Source organism: Corvus brachyrhynchos, unplaced genomic scaffold, assembly GCF_000691975.1.
Source record: "Corvus brachyrhynchos isolate BGI_N302 unplaced genomic scaffold, ASM69197v1 scaffold114, whole genome shotgun sequence".
Lineage (NCBI taxonomy): Eukaryota > Metazoa > Chordata > Aves > Passeriformes > Corvidae > Corvus > Corvus brachyrhynchos.
This window is the reverse complement of record NW_008238337.1, coordinates 8,828,642-8,852,078: the sequence shown is the minus strand read 5'-3', so window position 1 is coordinate 8,852,078 and position 23,437 is coordinate 8,828,642. Positions and strand designations below refer to the sequence as shown.

At 40.6% G+C, this 23,437-nt stretch overlaps 1 protein-coding gene across 3 annotated transcripts in view; it reads right to left on the bottom strand.

The window, feature by feature from the left end:
- The window catches only part of CLTCL1 (clathrin heavy chain like 1), a 25,280-nt gene extending 2,672 nt beyond the window's left edge, over nt 1-22,608 (bottom strand). Inside the window, exons 1-31 of one of the 3 annotated variants that reach the window (XM_017734983.1) lie at nt 22,378-22,608; nt 21,731-21,733; nt 18,039-18,307; nt 17,610-17,771; nt 17,044-17,157; nt 15,666-15,839; nt 15,190-15,387; nt 14,617-14,817; nt 14,367-14,519; nt 13,710-13,832; nt 12,855-12,992; nt 12,498-12,662; nt 11,940-12,120; nt 11,411-11,574; nt 11,130-11,255; nt 10,708-10,850; nt 9,870-10,104; nt 7,945-8,067; nt 7,373-7,518; nt 6,798-6,981; nt 6,424-6,616; nt 5,769-5,926; nt 5,509-5,673; nt 5,253-5,360; nt 4,753-4,920; nt 4,524-4,673; nt 3,559-3,690; nt 3,105-3,215; nt 2,388-2,558; nt 1,728-1,949; nt 988-1,008 (exon numbers count right to left, since the gene is read on the bottom strand). In XM_017734983.1, the coding sequence (XP_017590472.1) occupies nt 988-1,008; nt 1,728-1,949; nt 2,388-2,558; nt 3,105-3,215; nt 3,559-3,690; nt 4,524-4,673; nt 4,753-4,920; nt 5,253-5,360; nt 5,509-5,673; nt 5,769-5,926; nt 6,424-6,616; nt 6,798-6,981; nt 7,373-7,518; nt 7,945-8,067; nt 9,870-10,104; nt 10,708-10,850; nt 11,130-11,255; nt 11,411-11,574; nt 11,940-12,120; nt 12,498-12,662; nt 12,855-12,992; nt 13,710-13,832; nt 14,367-14,519; nt 14,617-14,817; nt 15,190-15,387; nt 15,666-15,839; nt 17,044-17,157; nt 17,610-17,771; nt 18,039-18,307; nt 21,731-21,733; nt 22,378-22,534 (4,758 nt within the window). In that variant the 5' untranslated portion in view covers nt 22,535-22,608. The remainder of the gene's footprint in view (nt 1-987; nt 1,009-1,727; nt 1,950-2,387; nt 2,559-3,104; nt 3,216-3,558; nt 3,691-4,523; nt 4,674-4,752; nt 4,921-5,252; nt 5,361-5,508; nt 5,674-5,768; nt 5,927-6,423; nt 6,617-6,797; nt 6,982-7,372; nt 7,519-7,944; nt 8,068-9,869; nt 10,105-10,707; nt 10,851-11,129; nt 11,256-11,410; nt 11,575-11,939; nt 12,121-12,497; nt 12,663-12,854; nt 12,993-13,709; nt 13,833-14,366; nt 14,520-14,616; nt 14,818-15,189; nt 15,388-15,665; nt 15,840-17,043; nt 17,158-17,609; nt 17,772-18,038; nt 18,308-21,730; nt 21,734-22,377) is intronic. The other 2 variants (XM_017734985.1, XM_017734984.1) reach the window with 2 other exon arrangements.
- Nucleotides 22,609-23,437: the final 829 nt, after the last annotated feature.

Here is a 23,437-nt window from a genome sequence, read left to right as displayed (position 1 = left end):
GCAGCCACCAGCAGCAAGGGATGAGCAGCTCCGGGAAAGCCGGAACACATCTGCTCTGCTGCCGAGAACTGGTTCAAAAGGTTTCCAGGTGAGTGTCATTATACTCCATGTGCCTGTCCCCTTCTGGGACAGAGGATATTCAGTGCTTTAACATTTTTTTATGCAGAAAAGACAGGTAAGTTCGGGAAGATGTACACACCCCACCGAAACTAGTCTATTCTTTTGTGCTTTTGAAGTTAGTTACATGACAATTTTAGACATACCACATTTATAAAGCCCATTCTCCAATTCCATGTTTTGCAGTTAATTCAACAGACTAAATTAGTTTCACTGTAAACCACTTTCACCATGCAGATTTTCCTTCTGGCAAGTTATCCCATATTTAGTACACATGATTACTTGTAAATCCAACCAGCAGTTTAAAATAAATTATTTTAGACCTAAACCTCACATGGAAGAGTTCAGGTAAACTTGTGTGGCATGTTTCTTCTGAGTGAAATACGAAGAGTAGGAGATTTTTAAGATCTGTGCAAATACTTTCATCATGCCAACAGGCAAGAAGTTCACAGAAGCTTCATGGCACTAGTCAAACTCACCACCATGCCTGAATTATTGCACACTTTGGTAATTTACAGAGTAAAAAGCAATTTGCCCTTGGAACACATCCCATTACATGGCAAGTGCTTTTTTTTTGTTTAGGAACAGCATCCTCCCTGTCACAAGATATCTAAGACAGTGAAAAGGAGCCCAAACTAAAGCCCTCCTCAAGCACTTGTTTTTGTTTCCCATGAACAGGAGAAGAGTCTGGTTGGATTTTCAAGTTGCTTGTGAATAGTTATCCTTTTAGCATTAGAAAGTGAACAGGAAATGAGTTAGAGCTAAATTACACTGCTCTTCTGGCAGAAGCTACAGCTAGATTCCTGTAAAAGAAACCTAGGATATTGAGGGACACAAATGAACACAGAGAGTTTGAAATCAGAGTGTCACCTTATAGAATAGTCCATCAACCTGCAAGAAAATTCAGAGGGGAATACTTAACATGATTTATTAGAAGCAACCTGAAGCAGTCACTTTTATATTGCTCATTTTAATGAAATTCTTTACTGTGATGTCCTATGCAATCCTACAGCCTTCCAAGGCAGGATGTTAGCTTAGTATCCTAGAGCTGTTTGAGACAAGCATTTCAGGACCACACATGATCAGAATCTCTCTTCTCTGAGTTGAGGACCAGCTCTTGGTATCAGTACTGTAGAACCAGGCTATGCGTCTATGGTTACGTTTTCGATTTAAAAAAACCAAACACCTTCAGCAGTCTGCTCTTATGGCTGATATAGGAATAATGTGCACTATTAGTTACTCAAAAGCCCTATGCTCTTTTTACTCTAGGAAATAAGAGTGCTTTACTTTCGTAGTTACACAAAGACAAAAGTGACATATGTGTTGTCCTCACCAAGTTTTCAGTTCATCAGCTATGGAGCTGCTGTGAGAAGCACAGTTGCTTAAGTCTACTGCTAAAAGCAGAAGTTTAACTAGACCTCTTCAACTGCCAAGGCATCTATTTATAAATTTTGCTAGCTAGCCTGGAGTGATGAAACCCACAGAACTTGAAGAAAACTTAGTCTATGAGGAATGGTAATATTCCAAACATATGCAAAGAGCTCTGGTTTACACAAGGCTAATCATACAGCAGACTAAAGTGTTAGCTTCCTAGCCTATGCAATACTCACTTTGGTAAGGTACTCTCTCATCACTTGGATGAAATAAGGCATTGCAAAGTCCATGATGTTATGTCTCCATGCCAACTCAAGGACTACATCTGGGTGCAGCAAGTCATAGCAGGTGAAAAGGCAGGCTGCAAAGCACTCCTGCTTGCCTTCTTCCAAGAACCACTGGAGCAGCTTCTCAGCCAGCTCTGCATCTTTGGACTCTGCAGCATACTGCATAGCATCCTACAGAAAAGATCAACAGTTAAGCTCTGGGGCAAGCCAGATACTTTATTAACATTATTCAACAGGTTTCCTACAGACTATGCACAAACTGGCCTGTGTGAACTCACTACAGGCTTGAAGAGCATACCAGCATAATTGCATTTCATGTGTACCCTTACATGAGCCTATGACTTGAGTTCTATGGAGAATGTTCCATACTGATACAGGTAACTGTACAGATGCCACTGACCGACAGAGACAGATCCCCAGATACAGGACAACATTATGAAACTGGATTTAAGACGTGCATTTGAAACTACAACCACTTCTGCTTTAAGAGTCTTTCCTTCAAGTGAAGGACCACTAATTAGAACTCCAGATTTGAAACTAACAAACATTCAGCACCCAGGAGATTTATGCTTCATAGCCCAGACTTCTCAGCCAGTGTCATTAACTCACCTTATACAGACGGTCTTTCTTGCACAGCTCCACGCTCTGCTTCCAGCGGTTGTTACCCTTGTACAAGTATGCTGCAATACGCCTAAATTCAATTAGTTCATGCTTTTCCAGACGCTGAGCCAACGTTATGTTATCAAAGTTGTCATAGGCATCAATGGAAGCTCTCAAACCCTGTTTGAGAGAGAGTTGTTACACGTGCTTCCAGATGGCAGTAGGTGAGAACTACAGTAGAGAAGAATCTAATCATGGTGCACAAGTATTTCGCTTCTACCAGCTGGATGTTGATACTATGGCTACAACTTCTTTACCTAAGTGTTTCACGCACCTCTCCAAAGGATATTTTCTAACAAAGAAAGATGTTAACTTGGTCATACTGACTCCAGACAGAAGAGCTATTTATATTTAAAACATAAAGCATGTCTTCAAATAGTAGCCAATGGGGCCAAGAAGCAAATTTATTTACAGAAGTGCTGCTCACTGAGTACACACCTGATACTGACCTTTGTGAGGTCTGTTCTGAGAAAAACATCTGTGGCACCTGTTTTTTTGCAAATCATTGATGTCTCAAGACTCCTGCATGCAAAGGGCCTAACTGCACACCCTCTCCCTGTTGCATTGGAGAAGTGTTACCTCCCACTCAAGGACATTACTATGTCAGCAGCTTTTTTGTCAGAGGACCATCCCTCGGGCTTAACAATCTGGTTTTTTGGGCCTCACCTGGAAATCTTCCTCTTCTGTTAAAAGGTTGTTTAGAGCTTCGTTAACTCCTTTGTTGTTGTGGTTCTGGACTGAACGTAGATAAGGCTTTACTAGAAGTAGCTGATTAACCTGGAAAGATGATGTTTCCAATACAAGATTAATTATAGCAATCCTGACACTGCATTCTCCTGAAACAGGTTCCCATTTGTTATTACAAGAGTTTGTGTTTATTGTTCAAACCCTTCAGACACAGTATCTTGTACTGCCATAAGTAAAATAAAACAGTCTCCAAGACCAGTAATGCAACTCTTCCTGCATTTCCCATATCAAGCCAGGACTGGGGTGCTTCTCAGTCCTTTATACTGGAGGCCAAGCTACCCAACAGATGTCAACTCTGTTTTCCAGCCAGAGCCTGGAGTATCTTAACTTGAGCAAGAGGATTTTTTGTTGATCTACCATCTTCCAAACTCACCTTTGAGAAAAAATTGACTGTCCTGGTGTGATCCAGTCGTGGAGATAATACAAGCAGGAGGTCATTGATCAGCAGAGGTTTGTAGTCTAAGTAGAACTGCAAGGCTTTGTAGTACAGCTCCACATTGGCCACCTGCATGATTAGACATTAGTTAGTACTTCAAACAAAAGTAATCCTAAGGTGCTTAGTTCAGACCACTTAACTCAGCACAAAGTTTAAGTGTGTCCTACTAAACAACAGCTTAAGTTTTCTTCTAGAGGTCAGAAGTTTTACACTTATGCAGAATTCTTGTTCAATCTTATGACTGCTTCTTCTACTATCTGCTTCCAGACAGTGAAATCACAGGCTACCAGGAGCATTACAAAACAATTCTAATCCATCCACTGAAGAGCTCCGGGCACAGGCAGCCCACTACAGTTAATATGACCATTTGTCGACTCCTGAAGCCATTGAAGACTGTAGCCTTAAGGTCTTTAAATTGTTTCCTTGAAACCCCCAAGACCAGTAAGAATGTACTCAGTTTCAAATCTTGTTTAAACTATTCCTTGAGTCACTATTTTCTGCTGTACTCATGGGATTGCCCACCCCATTTCTCACACTGAAACAGCTGAAAACATATGCAGAAATCTTCCAAGAACAGTTACAGCCTCAGACTAAGACAGCAGTCAGCTCAAAGGTAGTAAGGAGGTTAGGCCTCTTGCTTGTGACCTGTGATCCTGAGCAGCCTCTGAGAACATTCTGTATAGCTGTTGCCACTCAACACAATGTGCTGCACATCAGAAAAGAAATAGTGTAAGATCAGATTAATTTTTTGTGCTAAACTGATTGGAAATTGTTTTAAGTACAGCAGAAAAACTGAGTAGTAGCTTAAGCAAACTATTTTCTAAACAGCAGTTCTGCTGTGCATTTTTGCCTCATCCTGAAAGAAGCTTTCAGCACTTTGCTTCAGTTAACTAGTTACTTACCTTGGCAATTATGTCTTTAAACTGGCCTTCTTTCCAGGCATCAGTGGGATGATTCATCATAGTAATTATTGCATTGTCATACTCCTCATACTTGTCATAGAGGAATACAAGTTCTGCCCAGAGATGAGCCTGTTCTGCAGCTCTGAGCACCTAATAAAACAAAAAAAATGCACCAGGTTTGATTCACTGGCAGCTTCCCACCTTCACTTGCAGCTACCTTACTGCATACCTTTGGAATATTAACTCTAGACCAGAAAAGCTCCAGATGTTCCCTCATTTTCTGAGGCTTGAATTTGGAGTATAAGATGGCAAGTTCAGTAAACATCCCCATGTGAGCACGCTCTAGGCCCAAGGCAGCTTCCAAAAGGGCAATCAGTTCTTCAAAGTAGCCACGATCCTGGATGTTAGGAAAATAAGGATTAATAAAGCTTGCTAAAATGCATATTTACTTAAATTCAACACGCTTTGATTTTTCTCTCCAATTGGAAGTGCTTAGATTTTAAGACATGATTCCAATGAGGCAAGAGAATTATGAAAGAAGGGCCAGCGAAAACTATTACCACTCCATTTACTACAGAAAAAAATGCATGTCGCCACTAGGAAATGAAGACAGAGGAAAAATTAATTTAAATATTAGCCCCCAGGGTATCATTTTTTTTTTCTGTGACCACTTTATTAGCAGATACAAGTATGCTGTACGAGTCTTCTAGAATATTAACAGTGACTGACCTGATAGTAACTGATCAGCTCCTCAAGTTCATCAGCATGGATGACTATGTGTAAACCACAGATCTGTGCCAAGCGGAATTCTTTTCCATCCACACAGGCAAAGCAGACCTGTAATGACAGTCAGCAAATAACAGGACAAAGTTAACAGGACAAAGCTTTACCAAATTTAAGGTTTACCAACAGTTCCAAATAGCTATTTCCGTAACACTTGTTCTAGAATTAAAAGCTACTACTAAAACCCACAAGTTTAAGTTACCTCCTTCCAAGTCCTCGTGCTGTTGGCTTTGCGGCCACTGTCCACTGCTGCCTGATATTCCCCAAGGTGCACCAAGGTAGATGCCAGGCGAGCAAAGTTGGATACGTTGTTATAGAGAAGTTTTGCCGCTTCATACATCCCCTCTTCGTAACAGCGATCACCGACCTGAATTAGGAGTCCAAGGTAAACAAGGGTACCAGCAAGAATGAGGGGTCAGCTAAGCAGCAAGTCACACTTGGGAACTGTGGATCAAGACATACCTGCTGTATATGGGCATTATTGGGGCCACTAATAAACTCTTCCAGTTCTGACAGACGATTAGTTTTTGCCAAAGCAAAAATAAGTTCTGTCTCTACATAAGACTCTCTAGCCTTCTTCCTGGCCATCTGTAAGAACTTGACTAGGTCCTCCCAGTTATCTGGAAGAGAGCAGAGATAGTTAAGGTCCAGTGTTTAGTCATCCTGTATTGTTTACCTTGCCCACCTTAGGGACAGTTTTCACTAGCAGGCTCAAGGCTCTCCTCTACCATGACAGTAAGCCATTTGCACTTGAGTTATGGAATTCCCTGTCAACACCAAGTCACCTTCAGGTAAGGCTGGACTTCTTGCTACTGTTCTGCAATCCAACTGGCAAGCAATTCTGCCACACACAGCTAAATAAATACGTTATACTTAGTGATATTTTAGATAACAGTACAAATTATCTCCCACAGAGACATCTATGTTTGGTGTAGCAAGACAGACAACCTTGTTGACAGGAATCTCACTTAACATTGACTCATCAATTCCATGTACTGACTGTTCCCATTTCCTCTGAAACAGAATTCCTAAGTCTCAATAGTCCCTGCTGCTCAATATAAATGCAATAAACTAGCTCATATCCAAGCAATCTGAAGTTGAAGATGCTTTGCCTTACCATTTCTATTAGCTGCCTGAACAACTTCCATGTAGGCAGATGGATCATCTGCCTTTATATAGGAGTCAATGGCTTCCTTCACCAAATCCTTCTGGAGCTGTGCTCTAGCCAGCTGGCTCCACACTGCTGGTTCATTACATCTCTCTGCAAATTCATAAGCACGGTCTAAGTTGCCAATGTGCTCAATCAGCACCTGTTTGAAATTGAAGTTGCAAGTTAAAAATCAAAGTTCTGTAACACTGTCCTTTCTAACAGAACTCTTTCTTCAAGTGCATACGCTGCTCTGTGTAAGCAATATGAAGCTAACTGCTCTTAGAACAGCCATTTCTGTCCAGGGAAGCATTCTATATTATCATGCAGGAACCACACCTCACCTGAATTGCTGAAGTATTGACATCAAATTTTCTGAATATAGCAAAGGCTTCCTCATATAGCTCATTACTGATGGCAATGTTTGCAATATCTGGGGCATCATAGTTATCCAGCCGATTGATGTATTCCATCACTCGGGTGCGGTCAGCCTTAATGGCAGTCAGGATCAGCAGATTCTGGAGATTCCTTTGGTTAACAGAAGGCATAGGCTATAAGCAGTGCACAGCAACACCTGCTTAAGTGACATGGACTGTACATGTGAAAAAACAAACCCACTTATTGTCAATAGCAACAACCTTTCGTCCCCAGATTGAGAACCACTGACATTTGCCTTCAAAAAGAAATTGCTTACCAATATTAGTGTTCTCTGTTCTCAACACATCACTGCAAATTGCATAGTGTGAACTAGCTCTGTTCTTCAAGCACAAAGCACTCTAAATTCTAGCTTTTCACCTGATCATAAACACTGAAGAGTGCTTAGGTCTTGCAACTGAGAGACCCATGACAACCTGGATCATTCACAACTTAAACAAAGGCACTGAATAGGCTAAACTTTAGGACAAAGCTCTCCTCTTACCTGTGTTCACTGAATACAGAATTATCCAAGACAATTTTTTCCAATAACTCAATCAGTTCATTTGGCAGATCAGCAGTCATGAAAGCTTTCACAGTTACGGAAACTTCCTCTGGATCCTGTGTTTCTGATAAAGCTGTTTGGACAACCTAGATTCAAAGGCAGGAAACTATTGTTTTCCCCAAATTAAATACTTGTCAATTTGTCAAGTTATTTGTCCAGTGAACTACAAATTAAAGCTTCAGAACTTTGAAAGTATTTTGATAAAAGACAGCAAGAAACAGCTATTAGCTGTATCTAATATAGAAGTAAAGTCACATCTTACGACTGTATGGGAAATAAATTCACTGGAGGGAGGTCATTCTCCAGGACAGAAAAAATATTCTACTGGTAGCTAAATCTTCTGACCATGAAGGTCAGAATTAATACCTGCCACTCCAACTCTTACAAACTCTTATAAATGGTTGAGATGGGGCCTTAAGGGACTTTGTGGGGGAAGAGTGCTACTTTAACGCTCCATGTTTCTGAGACATCCTGAGGTCTCCACATAACGGAGTTTAGCCTTTTTGCTGTACCTGGTCAATAAGCTGCCGCCTGAATGGGTTGTTTTCTTCCAGTACATTTGCCCAGAGCTCAGGGTCCTTCCTGCGCACCAGATAGCGAGCCTCACTCTTAAACAGGGAGTTCTCATTGCACACCTGAAAGAGAAGTTACAATTATTTGCATTATTTTTAAGGGTCAGTACCACAAGACAGGTTTAGCTAGCTATAAACCAGACAGTCTAGAAGACTGACCAGAACTAATTTCTGAGCAATGCTAAATGCCACAGACAAGTTCTTACCCAACCTCTGATCTGGAAGGCTTATGAAGAAGGTCTCCAGCAGAATTTCTATAGCTTCTCTTGGTTTTGCCCAACACACAAATATTGTGACAGTGGCTTCACAGTAACTATTTGCTTCTGTTTGAAGTGAAGACCTGCAGAAGCCTGAAGAACTTAAGTTTTAAATCTAGAAAGGGGAGCCACTTGCCTGGGCAGTGTTAAGTAGTGAACTGAGGAACAGTGCAGGTGTTTAAAGGTAGAAGTAGGTTATGTATTTGGTGTCTATTAGCTTTACACGTGTTTACAAGCGTTCAGAATAGCAAGTGGCTTGGATTCTCTTGTTAAGGTGCTAAGGGTACAGAATAAATGTGAAATTCCTTATAGAAGTGCAGCATGGAAGAGTTACAAGTCATGATCCTATTAGTACCACGAGCTTCAATTTCCAGCTAGAAGACTAGAAACCTGAAGGCCTAAGTCATCTTATACCCACAGCTCACATTGCTAGTATACAAATAAGCCTGTGGAATCTCAATTACTGTGCTGTAAACAAATCAGTACTGGCACAAATTTGCTTTATGCTTTACATTTATCATTTGCAGGAATTGACACTTCTTCTAGAAGACAACAATGTCTCAAAAATAATTCTTATAGGAAGAAGATCTTTTCTCCATAACCAGAAACACCTTCTCAGAACATCAGTTCAGGGAAAAAACTGGTACAGACAGGCTTTTATGGTTAACCAGAATGGTACAGTTTATCCTAGCAGTCTCCTAGCAAACAACAACTCAAAGCCACCTTCATATCCTGAAATAAAGAAGACAAATGTAGCCAGCTCTTTTTTAACAGCTACAGTGGAACAATTACTTCAGAATTAACAGCCTCAGGCTGGAAAGTCATCCACTTTCAGTAACAAGCCTGGATTATACTACCATTCTAATGCTCCCAGCTGACATTCTCTGCATATACCAGTACGGAAGTGCAGGTAGGAGGAGAATGTTTTTCTCAGCAGCCACACACACTACTGTCTTAATCTGGCATTAAGCTCTGGTGTTCTCATTGAGACTAGAAAGTGTCTGAGAACCCTGAGAATTTCACTTGCCCTTGAAATTCTGAGGGATGTTCTAAGAACAACAAGGTTAAAGATAGGAGAGGAATGCTGTAGGAGTTAAGTCCTTGTAGTTAGACTGTCAACATTTATTTTCCTCATTTCTCATTAAGTATTGGAGCAACTCTATGGGTCAATCACAAGAAAGGAAAATTACAAGCCCTGTTTTAGTTTCAGGGAAACTTTTCTTTTGCTGTAGAATCAGGCTAGATGACAGCCTGCTCCTTCTGTTGAGCCTTCAAGGTTCAAAAAAAAAATCATATTAATGAAGTTTTAATGCTAGGCATATTCATTACCTGGGCCAAATAAATTAATTTGAAGCAGAATCAGTGGATGAAAGACATGGATGGTACTTCAAAGTTGCAGTTATACAATTTCAGTTTGGAAATACAGTGTAAGTTCTTCTCATCAGCATAAAAATTATTGCCTCTATATAGAAGAATCCCACCTGCCTCAAACTCTTGAGTGAGACTGCAAGACAGGATTCTGCAAGTGTTAGACTAATAGCCAGACAGGCTTCCACTTCAGGCAGCAAGTAGCTCTTTTACGCATGTTTATAAATGCATTTTGCTAACCTTTATGAGTTCCAGATCACACTGCCCCCTCTCATAAGCAACGCAGGCCAGATGAGGGTCCCTCTTTTCACAATATTTGCCAACTACACGGCTGTCATAGTAAGGATTCTCACGAAGGAAGCGCTCTGGATTATTATTACTGTCAATGTAGATTTTGGCCAAAGCATTATGAGTCGCGGGTTCTTCACAGCCTTCATGAATCCTTGATTCAAGCCATGGCAACAGCAACTTAAGCCTTTGAAGAAGCAAACATTTTAGGTTTATAAGTCAGACTAAGGTACATTTGACAGCTACCACTCAGTACCTGGCCTTCCCTTCAAGCAAGTCTGCTGGTCAAACTTAAAAGGAAACACAGACCAGCCAATTATTTTTTAATGAGTCTTAAATGAGTGGAGGCCAGATCTGCAGTTTAACATCAGGGAAGGTTACAGATACCCCTAGTTTTACAGTTTCTCAACTCCTGTTGTATTATCTGGCAGTTCACACTTAAAGCCATTTGTTCATTTCACAGGTAGCTAGAAACTGATTACAGAAGCTGCTGTGTGCCTACAGCTAGACTGTCAAGACAGTTTGATCCAAATTTACTCCAAAGGCACATCCCATAGCTGGCTGTACAGGAGTGTTCAAAAGCCATGTTATACATCATGCAGTGCTGTCAGGCATTCTTACGTGACCCAAACAATCAAAAGACTGACTAGCAAATTTGAACTGCTTTTCTATAAAGGAAGACAAAACAATATTAGTACTGTATCATTTAACAAAATTGCATCCAATTCAATTTGTGTATAGCAGGATCAGGGAACCCAAACACTGGTGCCTACAGATGCATTTTCATTACCGATTTCTTTTTTCCACTTCAGCCACCAGCTCATCTGTGGAGAACTGCCCTCTCACCACCATGATCAAGTTTTTGATGACATCTTCAGAACAATCTACATCAAGAAGCCCTCCAACCACTGCTGGTATACGGCTAGGATTCACCTAGAATAAGCCACCATCATTAGTTATTAGCACTTCTAATAATGCACCCCTAGTCTTCCACACGGGGAAGCTCAAGATAACAATTTCAATTATGCTTCAGAGCAGAGAACTTTGAGTAACTGACATTTGTATATACATTCCAGGAATAATGTTTTTGTGATAGACAAAAGGCTTATTGAAGAGCCTTTGCACTGGGAGAGAGAGCAAAAAAAAGACAGCAGATTATGCTGTAGTCTACTAAGTAAGTTCCTTAAAATGAAGTAAAGAGCAAGTCCTTACCTTCTGTACATAGATCTCGATGTACTTCTGCAGGTTATTGCGATATAAATAGAGCACCAGGTCATGAACAAAGTCAAACCGATCACAGACAATGATCAGAGGAAGCTGATCTGTAAGCTTTGCCTCCTGTATTTTGTGTGAAAGAGAAAAAAGTGACAAAAGATTATTCACAGCCATGCCAACTAAACCCTCTTGGTATTTCCCTCCATTAGAAAGCTGTAGTTCTGCTGCTAAGCAAACTATACAGAAGACCCTTCAATCACCCATGGCAGAGTATTTACCTTCAGAAAATTCTTCACTCGTTCTGGGTTATAGCAGTTACTTTCACGGCAGATTCTTTCCACTTCCTTTATCTGACCAGTCTTGCAAGCTGCCTGGATGTACTTGAAGTGAACATCTGGATCCTGGCTAAAGTTTACAATGGAACCCAAGAAATAGAACAGTCCTGGAAAGAGTCACATGTGTTTTAACAATGTTAGAAGTGAAGCAAGTGAAGGCTGTATGGGCTTCAGTTTGTGACTTAGTTCAGCCTTGCTGAGAGAGTAGCTTCCAGTCAACTGCAGGGAATATCAAAAGGATTCTTTTCCCTTCTTCCACGTTTCATTTTTCTTTCTGATCTTTGCTTAAGAGAGTTAAGAAACTATCTACTACAAAACTACCCCTAGAACTCACTGTGATGAGCTCACTTTGATAAATGTACCCTAAGATCCAGCCATGTGACAAGTACCTCTCCCATAAAACCCACAATCCTAACTATTAGCTTCAATCAGTCAGTGCTTCCAAGTAAGCTGCTTCCCCCTAATACTGTACCTTCATAGCTTTTGAAAGATTCAAAAAGCTCCACAAGAGACTGGGTGCCAAGCTGTTCATGGTATTTAGAAGCAACTTGCACACAGAGCTGTAGGTTTTGCCTAATGTTGGCTGATAGCATGGCACGCAAACACTCCACAGAGTCTTCAACTGAGAGAGAGCCAAAGAAGTTCACAAGCCACTGCAAAGACACAGAAATTTTACTCAGTAACTCATACAGGATTTGACTGATTTCTAAGATGTGCCACCTTGACAGTTTCCACCCCAGCTACTAGAGATAAGTCTTCCATGCACTAAGACCGAAGACATAAAAAGACATACTCACTGTATTTACAACTACAAAAGTGCAGTTTGGAAATAATATTTGAAATGCCCACCTGGGAAACTGAGGTCAGATTTAAGCCACTGAAAGTACAAATTACAGTTTAATTGTTAACTGGACAAATGTTCTTGAATCACAGCTACCTGTGCTAATTCGGTACTTACAACCCATCTTACAGCAGCTGCAGAAGTGCTAAAGACTGTTCACATAACTTTCTTACTCTGTGTAACACTTACCTCAGGATTCAAGAGGTGAGTATGAACAACTGCACGTTTAATATCATAGAGATCTGTGTAGTGTTCCAAAGCTCGCTGGAGCAAGCCTGCCTTTTCACACAGCTGGGCAACATGAGCACGATCATAGTGTGTAAACATTTGGTTTCCGAGAATGGCATCTGCAACCTAGGAGATTACATTTCATATTCAGACTGTCAAAAGAATCACAGCAGCTTAGCCTACAAGTTGTTGAGAAGTTACAGCAGTGACTTAGTAGTCTTTCATGTTACTAAACGACTTAAATATAACAGTATCAGACATCCTATTCTTGTGCAAGTCTAGTACTGTCTCTCCCTTTTCAGAGGAACTGGGTCGTACCTGCGGGGCATGAATCAAATTCATTTCCAAGAGACGGGTCTGAAGGTGGCCCTCTGCAGGGCGGTTGTTTTTCAGGGCATCCAACAAAAAGGATGTGCACTGCTGCAGAAGACTGTGCTCCATGAATACATCCACAATCTGTTGAGATTGGTCAAGTTAGAGAAGAGGGCGTCTATACGGACACATGTATATTTTTCTGTGTATACAAAAGGCCTGGCTAGACAGACTATCACAGCACCCAGCATGCTGCATTCTCTGTTTTCATACTATTACTACCATGGTAATAGAGAGACAAGTTTCACATGTTTCCTTTTTCGCTAGAATGGAGGAAATGCATTACTCTGAGCTATTATGCCAGACTTAGCCACCCACTCTTACTTAGTTCTACGCAAAGTTCATCCCTTCTCTCTTCTTGGGATAGTTGCTGGAAGAAGTCTTGGCTTTTCTTCTAAGTAGCTTCAGTTATTCAATAATGCAAAATGTTCCCTTATTTCTCTGTCCATTTAACAAGAAATGGCCAGTGGCAGCCAGAACTGAACTTAGGTTTATTTGTTCATATTCCTGTAAATTCTCTGCATGGGGACATGTATGCTCCATTAAAGCCAACAGTAGGACAGCAACACTATCGCTTAGAGTAAGATTGTGGCAGGTTTACTATCAATAAACCAGAAAGCTTCCACAAGAATTTGAAAACACACTTGCCTCTAAAGGCTCAATGATATCCAAACTTGACTATTTAGTCACTTCTCTAATCGAAATGACGAGAGATCTGAACCAGCCTTACCAGTCCCCAGAACGGTACTACGCTATTACCTCTGTCTAGAAAGAGACCAGCACTCTTGTTGTAGGCATCACCTGGTTAATGTTAGCCAATGGCTCCTCATCCTGTACCAGCATCTGAGAGAACTGCAGGCCTTGTTCTGGACTGACTCTCATCACACTTCTCAGTAGAAAGATCCAGTCTGGGGTATAGCCAACCTAGAGATTTCAGAAACAGTCATGCATATCTAGGAAGCTTCACACTTCTGTTAAGCCTTCAGATTCTTTAGCATAGGGACTACCAACTGCTGTGAGCTTGCTATGCCCACCCCCCATCTGCCAGGAATTCTCAGACAAAAGCATTTCTTGTCTGTTGACACAGAAATTCAGTATTCACCTACTTAGTAACTGATCTTGTGCCAGGGCAATTCTCTGGCTAGGTAAGAAAACTGCCTGGAACAAATTTTTCAACAGTCCTAAAGCACTACTTATCAAATCCTAAACTTAAAAGTGGATGTTAGGCAATTTTTCTTTTTTTATGGATTACAAAACATCTGAGGAATTCAGGAAGAATCTTATCTTTATTCTGTAAAATAAGATTAAACAAGTCCATTAATTTGATACTTCATAAAATTCTGGGTATTTTGAAGTTTATTTTTTGCGGTCTGTTTAGCCCGTAGTAATACACTATGATTTGCACAATGTACATGTTAAATGTATGTCAGAGCCTGCAGTTCGTGATAAACTATTTACCTTCTTAGCATACAGCACTATTTTCTGGAATTGACCAGTTTCAGCAAAGCACTGAATCACTTTGTTTGGCACATTAGCTCGAAGGTAGACGCTGAGTGCAAGGGTTGGGTCAGCTGTCTTCACCAAGTCTCCCAGCTCCTCTGAGCACTCCAGCTGAAGTCAGAAGCGGTAGTTTGTCAAGCAGAAGAATTCAGAGAGTATTGTACACACTCAACTGTTACAAGGTAACAGAAGTTATGATGGAGCCTACCTTGTCTTCCTTCAGCCACTTCTCCAGAAGCTGTTTGCGGCCCTGCTGCAAGACGGGGCGACAGAGCTCCAGAGATTCAAACTTGTTCAGCTGTCCCTGATCAAGCAATATTCCAAAGTACTGGAGCAGGGGAGAGGCCTGCCCAGGCTGAGCTGGTACACTCTGGAATTTCCTAATTGTATCACTGGTACGTAGAATTCCCTGAACAGGCACAAGATAGAGAGAAGCAGTGTTTAATTAGTGAAGACCGAATAGCATTAGCCAAAAAAGCAGGTTTTAAGCTATAAACTGAAGTATCTATTGTTAAACCTTCAGGATAGAGACCATCAAACCAATGACTTTCTAGCAAGAAGTCAGTGGCCACAGAAAGTCCAGTCTGGTTAGAAATAAATAGCAGATGCTCCTTTATGGGATACACAGGAATGTATTAGTCAGAACCACTACCAGACTGCATAAAACTAACACTGCATTTATGTTTTGAATATCAAGTTATAAAATGCAAGTGAGCTAAGCAATCCACTAAGCTGAGGTAAATTTCCATGATTTCTTAGCTTTACCTTTGGAGTTATTTACCTTTGGTGCAGATGCAGCTACTTTAGCAGCATCTGCATAGTTTCCTTGAGCAAACAGTGTGTTAAACTTCCGGGCAAATAATTCCTCTGCCCCAGCTAGGTTGCTACGTATAGCCATTCGCAGTCCCAAGTCAGGATTCTGGAGAACATTTGTAGCATAGTTCACTATGTTGTCTTCCTCAACACATACAGAAAGCACCTGGAAAGAACAAGAGGCATATTGAGGAGTACTGTCCTTTCCACAACTACTGTGAAATACAACAACAAAATGGCTATGCAGCCCATCAGTGAAGGAGTAGATTATTAAAAAAACAAGTTCCTCTCCAAGTAGTTCTGTACTAGGAGAGATTAAAAACTGATTAATCGAATAGTCACTCGCTCTCTTCCATGACATTTGTTGCATCAAGTCACTCATTACATTTGTTACATTTCATCTGAACTTTAGAAGGCTCAGAAACAGAATGGTGGATTTGTTACCTGTCCTTTTTTGTTCACGCCAATGATGCCTGAGGTAGGTTCATGGGGAGCTGTGACAAAAATAGTATCAGCACTAATACGGTTCATGTAGATGCACACTCCAGACTCTAAGTCATACATGTGGATATATCCATACTTCGTGATCAGATAAATAACACCATGCTTAATTCCAATCTGCCAAAAGACAGGTTTTTATTAGTCAAAACTAGTAAGACTGTAACACTTACGACAGCTGCCTTTAGCCTAGTCACAAGAAAGTACTGCAGTGAAATGCCTTTGTACTGACACTAAGAACAAATACAGCTTCGGGCTTCTTCCTTTCAGACTCAAAAGCAATGAACAGCTTTGCTGGCCATTTGCAGGCATAGCCTGCAGTGAACAGAGAGGTTGAAGGGAAATTAAAATTCAGCTGCAGCAAAGGACATACTCCTCATCCTAATAAGCTAAGCTGAGGAAAAAAGTTTGGGCATAATTAGCATTCTAGTCTAGATATGTCAGTACCAGTTTCTGTTCAGAAATACTAATGAGATAATCCCATTCTCTTCCAACAAAGCCTACCCAAAATACCAGCAGAATCTAAGCTCATCTTACTGAGTACTCCAGTTTATCTGTCAGGTCACTGAAACTGGGGAGGTTTTTGAGCCAAAATGGTCTTCAGACAAGGAAAGTACTCTCTCCTTGGAACAAGTCTTTGGATGTTTTGTTAATTAAGCCTTAAGCTGTAGTATGGAGCCACATGAATCCTGTCATGCACACACCTTAGTTTAAGGCATCTCTTGGTCTATTTATGAAGCTGGTCTACTAGACTTGTCAGCAGTTTTATGCTCTGAGATAGTCTGCTTTTATGACACAATTTCTAGTCCTGCAGACATGCTAAGTGAAATTTCATCTGTGATAGCAACCAGCTATGTTCCTTCCCAAAGGACCTCCCACTAATGTCCCAAATTGCCTTTTCTGGGCTGCTATTACAGGAGGTATGCTAATATTCTTATCTGGAACTTGGAACATTAGTAGGAAGCTGAATAGCCAAAGTGATGTTGGATACGTTCTCCCTGAAGACACTGTCAAGGTTTTTTTTTTGGGATCTGTTTCATTGGTTTGGGGTTGGGGTTTTTTTCATAGGAGTTTTATTGGGGCTTTTTGTTTGCTTTATTATTTTTTAAAATACAACCTCAAGTTGACAGCTAGACAAATACAGGAACAGTCTATACATTTAAGTTACTGTTTTAATGTCCACACTACGTCCCACAAACCTATTAACACCCCTCCCAGAACTAGGAAGAATGACAGCAAAGCACTAGAGAAAGCATTCTTTACAACAGATGTCAGCTCCTTGCCAGGTTACAATGCTCATTCTTTGGAGGGGTCAAACATTTACCTGCATTGCCACAGGGAAGTCTGTTTGTGCCTCAGGTGGGAAAAACACATCAACAGCTTTCTTAACAAATGGCTGATTTCCAGTAGCTGGCTGACCTACTTCGATTATGTGCAGCTAGGAAGAAAAGAGTTCATGTCACAAGATTGCCTGCAAGTACAGCCACATGGAAGAAGTTCCTTTCCTCAGATATGCTACTGAAGTCATCTGCCACATTTGGCCAACACAGTCTGGGGAGCTGTGCTCCACATATTCAGAATGTTAAGTTTTCTGGAACCTGATAAATTTAAAGCTGGAAGAAGAATAAAAACCCCAAAACAACCATGCTTTCCATGAAAGCGGACTATTCCTATTTAAGACAACCCGTTCAAGACATTTTGAGCTAGACTTGTCAATTCATCAATTTTGCAGCACAAGACTAGAAAGGCCAAGACATTTACCATGGTGTTACCTCAGCCCTGCACAGATTGCTCAGCAGTTGTAGCATATTCAGTGCTACTCAATTCCACATTCAGTTTGATGCAAACAACCTACCTAAGGCACTATAGGAACACAGTTGCAAACTTTACCTTGCCTCCTGCAGGACTCCTCACAGCAAAACAGAAGAGGGTAGAAGGTTTGGCATTTCCCTCTACTTTGAATTCTGCAAAAGCTGCTGCATGGCCTTCTATAGGTTGAGAGACTTTTCTATCAACCGAGTACAGCTGCATTGCACCAACCACACGATTTTGCTAAAGAAAAGAAAGGTCAGCTTTTAGAGATAAGATTTCAAATGTTTTTAGCAAGACCCTTGGGAAAATAAACTAAAAAGCAGCAAATGCCTCTCATCCCCTCCTCCAACACTCGAACTGAACTAAAAGTCAGGCTGTTCCTACACAAAAGATAGTTTTGAATTTTTTATTTACAGAAACCGAAGTTAAACTACAGCAGCTATTAAGTGAAGTGGGGCCAAGACTCTCCCAATTATCTTCATAACATGCTGCTTCCAGGGAACTTACCTGTGCTGAAATTCCTATCAGCAGCAGCCACTTCTGGTGTTCATCTGTTCTGTAATTGATGATTTGGCAGCCTGCAAGACTAGCATGTCTATCAAACATCTTTTGGGGTTGTGATTCTCCCTCCATGCTCCAGTGGTACACTGCTGTCTCTGTCACCAAGGCAACTGTATTCACAGATATCCATTTCCAGAAGATCACTTCCTCTGCCATTGTGTGGGCTTTCATTTTACTTTTCATCTCAATGTTAAAGATCTGAAGTGTTTTCCCAGCTAGTATGACAAAATCCAATAAACATCACAGATCAATTACCACAATGGCCATCCTGCAGTTTTCCTATTTACAAGCACCCAGTTTAACCCACTATTCCAGTGGTGTCACAGACAGGGTTAGTGTCCTGTCACATCTGAGTTTCCTTCAATACTTGACTCTTAACAGAATCCCCTTTCCACCCCCAACACCTGTACCATCCCAAAACCAAAAAAATTCTCTTCTTATGGACACTCACACAGACATTCCAACAACTGACAAGCACGGACACTTTAATTAACTATAAGCTGTAGAAAAAAGACAGTCTAAGCTACAGAGCTTGTGTAAACTCTTGTTTGGTTGGCAGCACTGGTATGCCAAGTTACAGATGTCTAGTAGATGTCATTCAGCATAATTAATAGAAAGAATGGCTCCAGTTCGTGTCAGTTTAATAGCTGCTGTAGATGACCTGGACTAAGTCAAACAGCACAAGACTTAAAACAGCTTGAGACAGCCAAAGATCACAGCTCCCATTTTATTTTTCTGTAGGATGAACTGCATACTGAACTAGATGGGCTCTGCACAACAAGGAAAAAGAGTAATACCTCTTCTGTACTGAAGAGGACAGTCAAAAGTTCAGAAAGACTATAGGAAGGTTTGGAGCTTTAGTTCCAGTTAAGATTACTTCTTCATGATTTAGGAAGCTAGACTGCAAGTTTAGTCTTGATTTTAGTAGTCCTTCTAATTACCAGAAGCCCTACCCTACTAAGTAGGCTTAAAACCAACATTAACTGAAGAAAACTATAAAGAATAAGGGAATTTATTCCTTTCACAAAGTCAAACTGATGTTTTAATTTACTGCAGATCAGACAACTCAGCTCCAGGAATATTCTTTTCTGTTCACAAGCCACCCACTCAGACTGCTGGAGTATTGGCTTGTAATGCCATTATTTCTAACCCCATTTCAGAAGCGTTTCCTGTTAGTAACACTTGTGACTGTCAAACTGGGAGATGTTCGCTGATAGATAAAGGCTGCTGGCCCCTGAGAAATGGTATTCAAGAGTTACTAATCCCAAGATACTATGTATCTCAAACTGCTCTACAGCATAATTTATACATAAATTGATCATGTTAGTTTAATGCAGTGCCAAGAGATAACGCAAGACTTCAGAGCTATCACATGCAGCATTTGCTGCCTGGCTTAACTGCATTGAGAACTGTCAACCTGATCAACTACATCCTTGGAGAGCTTGTTACCTTTCCTGGGACCAAAAGCAGCCTGCTAATGAACACTTTGCTCTGCACATGCACTTACTGTATTAGACAGATGCAGTAAGCCCAGGCCTGTAAGCTGATAGCTGGAAAGAGCATATTTACTGTACTGGATAACAATTTATCTAGCAATGGCCTGGTGCTATCAAGGGACGGATTTTGAACTCCCAAACTGTGCAGCCTCACATGCAGCCAGGAGACAAGTAGTTCTGGAAGGGCTCTGGTCACCATTTAAACAACAATCCCAGTATGTGCATACAGAAATTGCTCTTAAGGACAGTCTCCCCAAAGAGGAAGCAGGATGTCTTCCCTAGTTTTAAGAATACAGGAGAAGCCGACAAACAGCTAAAAGCTCATGGTTGTCCCTTTTCTAGACTAAATTTGACTGCTGTGTCACAGTGGAAATGGCTCTACAAGATTCACTAGGCAGTTTAGCCCTAGATGTTGGGAGCTGCAGAAACCACAGCTTTTCAATTTCCTAAGTGTGGCAACATAAATTTACACTTCACAACCCTAAACTGTAATTAAACTGCAAAAAAATTCTGTTATTTGGATTAAGCAGGACCTGCTATATAGTCATAGTGAGGGCATGTGTGTATTTGAGCCATGTCTACTTGAACACTTTATTAGGCCAAGATTCGAGATAAAAAGACTTGAGGTTTTTCTGATCAAACTACCAAACTGGTGAGTCTAAACAGACTATACAGGCATAATCAAGTAAGCAGACTACTCGTTTTTTCAACATCAGCACAAGAATTTACATTTCAGTTCACTGGAGCATGAAGTTTCTCCATTCCACAAAGAACGGAAGCACCCTCAAATGCTGCATTCTCCACTTACACCCACTGCTGAGTACTCCCAGTACAGAGCAGTGCAAGAGGACCAAGAACACAAGGACAATGCATAAATCTTGGTACACCAGGAGAATGCCACATGCAATCCAGAAATGAAATTGTGCATACTGTACTTCAGTTTAAATCGAGAACCATTTCATTTCTTTTTCTGAGGGTAGGTTTCTCCATGTATTGCTCAATAATCCTGGGATTACGAGCAACTCCCCATCATGGCACGCTGAGTCACAATATGTAACCACTTTGACTACTGAAGCCTCATCGAATCAGCAGGGAAAAGTCTGGAGTGACAGACTGACTTAAACCATGCCTTCAGGTTATCATGGATAACATATTGGTTAGGTAGGTCTATTAACTCTCTTTTCTACCCAACCCTCTGATCACTAGATTATTTAGAGAAGAGATCATCAAGTTTGCAACACTTGACAATGCAACTGTGCATGTCAACATGACATCATTAACTCAACCTTGTCAGTTCAGAGGACAGATTTATTCACTCTGAATGGACAGAACAATACTCCTTTTGAGCAAGTCTTAACTGGCAAGAATAAAGCTATATTCTTTGAAGCTGATGGTAATCCATTTAGTTAGTATATTAGTTTTAAAACCAGATTACATAGTTTCCTTTTAAGAGGCAGACGAAGCTCTGCTAGTGTAGAGAAGGCACTTTCCTTGCCAATACAGTTTATTTAAAGGGGTCCAAGACAAAGGACAGTAAACTCTTAACAGATATGATTTTTTTTTTCATTGTTACCTTTACCCATACCCAGGGTAAGGCAGTCCTTTGCAAGATGTGTAACTATCTCAGCTGAATCACAGATTCAGCTGAAGTCAAACATCCACTTTAGTTCTCACCTGATGTCAGTATAAGCCTGAGATCAAAGAAAAGAAGTTAGAGGTTTTGTGCCAGTTCTGAGGACAGTTATTTCTTGGACCCCTAAGTAATTTCACCATGATTTTTCACAATAAAAAACACACTTAGGCAGAAATGAATAGCACACAGGACATGCTAGCGGAGGTCTCTCATAAAAATATTGCAACTTCATTTTGTCTATCAACTGTACTTCCATCACATATACATACACACAAACATTAAAAGCACACCCTCCTCCTTCACTTGGTACAGTCAATAGTCAAAACAGCCAAATGGTTAGAAACGAGCCAATGGAGAACATGATCACTGTAATGCCAGTTGAGGATTAAGATTCCCCCACCTGGCCATGAAGTGAACTGTCAAATGGCTACCTTAAAGTTCAGGACTTTTTATGAGATTGGACCATTCTGTACTACCACACATACAATGGCAGGACAAAGTTCACTCACCATCTGTTTAGATAAGATGCAGGAAGAAAAGTACATAGTCAGTAACAGTTATTGAGATTAAATACCAGATGTTGGTCATTTGAGAAAAGAGCCAGAGACGTATTAAAATTACTTCTTTGAGCTCTGAGTGCTATTTAAAGGCAGTAACAACATCACAGGTAGCAGTAAACAGAGGTCTTCTAGCTGCAAGACCGTGTGATTATCAAACTTAACATGCTTGCTATGTTCAGACTTTTACACTTGCTGGCCATCCTTATGACATTTTTGTCACTATCTAGTAAAACCTTCAGCTACAAGAAAGGGCCAGGATATGGCAGAAAACATGGCTTTACACCCCTATTCATCTACACAAGTGTCCATTATGTTTACAATACCTGTTTAAAGGGAAAGTATACCAGATGCTGACCTGGTCCTCAGTAAGGATAGGAGGCTGCAGTGCCAGGTCCAAGCATCTCACACCCACTTGGAGGAAAATCATCCAAAGATTACTGAAAGATCTACTGCCAAAAATACAGCATGCAAGTTCAGGCAAGAATTCTTATCCTCATATACATTCTTCTTAGAAAGTTTACATAAAGTTTAAAAGCATTAATAAGCAGTAATACAGCTAAACAGTTTTCATACTGCAATCATAAAGGGTTACTCACCTTTTAGTGCTATTACTTTAGAAGCTGGATTCATGATGGCACTTTCTGCAGAAATTGGACGTCTGATGGGTGTTGTTGGATCGCTCATGTCAATTATTACTACTTGCGCCTGCTCTCCTACTTTCTCCCTTATGCAGATGAACTTGTCAGATTCCATTGTTAGGGTGCTGAAACCAATGTTTGCTGGATTAATGCCCAAATTTTGGAGCTAGAAAGACAAAAAAGGCGTGCTTAATTATCCTTTCCTTGCTGAAGATCTAACTCAAGCCTCTACATCTAAAATTTCCTCCAGAAGGAAATGTAAGCCTGACAAGTTTCTCTGACTAGAGTGCACACCATTGAACTATGATTTATCTTCTGATTCTCTTTGTTCCATAGGCAAAGAACTATACAGTTGTCAGTACTCAGGTCCTAAAGACATTCCAAAGTTGTATTACTGATGCAAACTAAAAGGAGTTTTAACTTACGCATTTATTGCTTAACCCAGTTCTAGTAACATGGTAAGACTACACCAGCAGTAGCATCACTATTTTAGTTTTAGAAAGGCTGGTAAATTTTATGTTCAAAACTTAAGTGGCAGAACTGCAATGTTCAGCATCAGTGGGTAGTACAGAAAGAGTCAATTACTCTTATGCAACCCACTCCTAGCAACAGTGTGGAATGAAGTCTACACAGCAGGTCTCAATTGGCCTACAAGTGGACTTGTTCATCTTACTTCACCTAATTCTTACCAGTGAAAAGTAAGAAAGATATGTTAAAATAAATAGTCATTTCACCTCTCCTTGCCCAAGATGTCATGCCATTAGGCTCAACAACAAAGGTAGGGATTGTAATGCAGGCCCCTTCCAGCCATATGCCCACCTCTAAAAACATAACTTATGCTCAACCATACAACAGTAAAAACAAAGTAGTTACTCTAAATGTAACGTGGAGTCATTTTGTGCTGCCAAATAGACTACCCTATAAGATGGCTATATCTCATTTTCATCCTTTTGTATTAACTTTGTTTCCATTCACTCTCCATTTCAGTTAACAGGAGGAGGTGGCAGTGAACAAACAT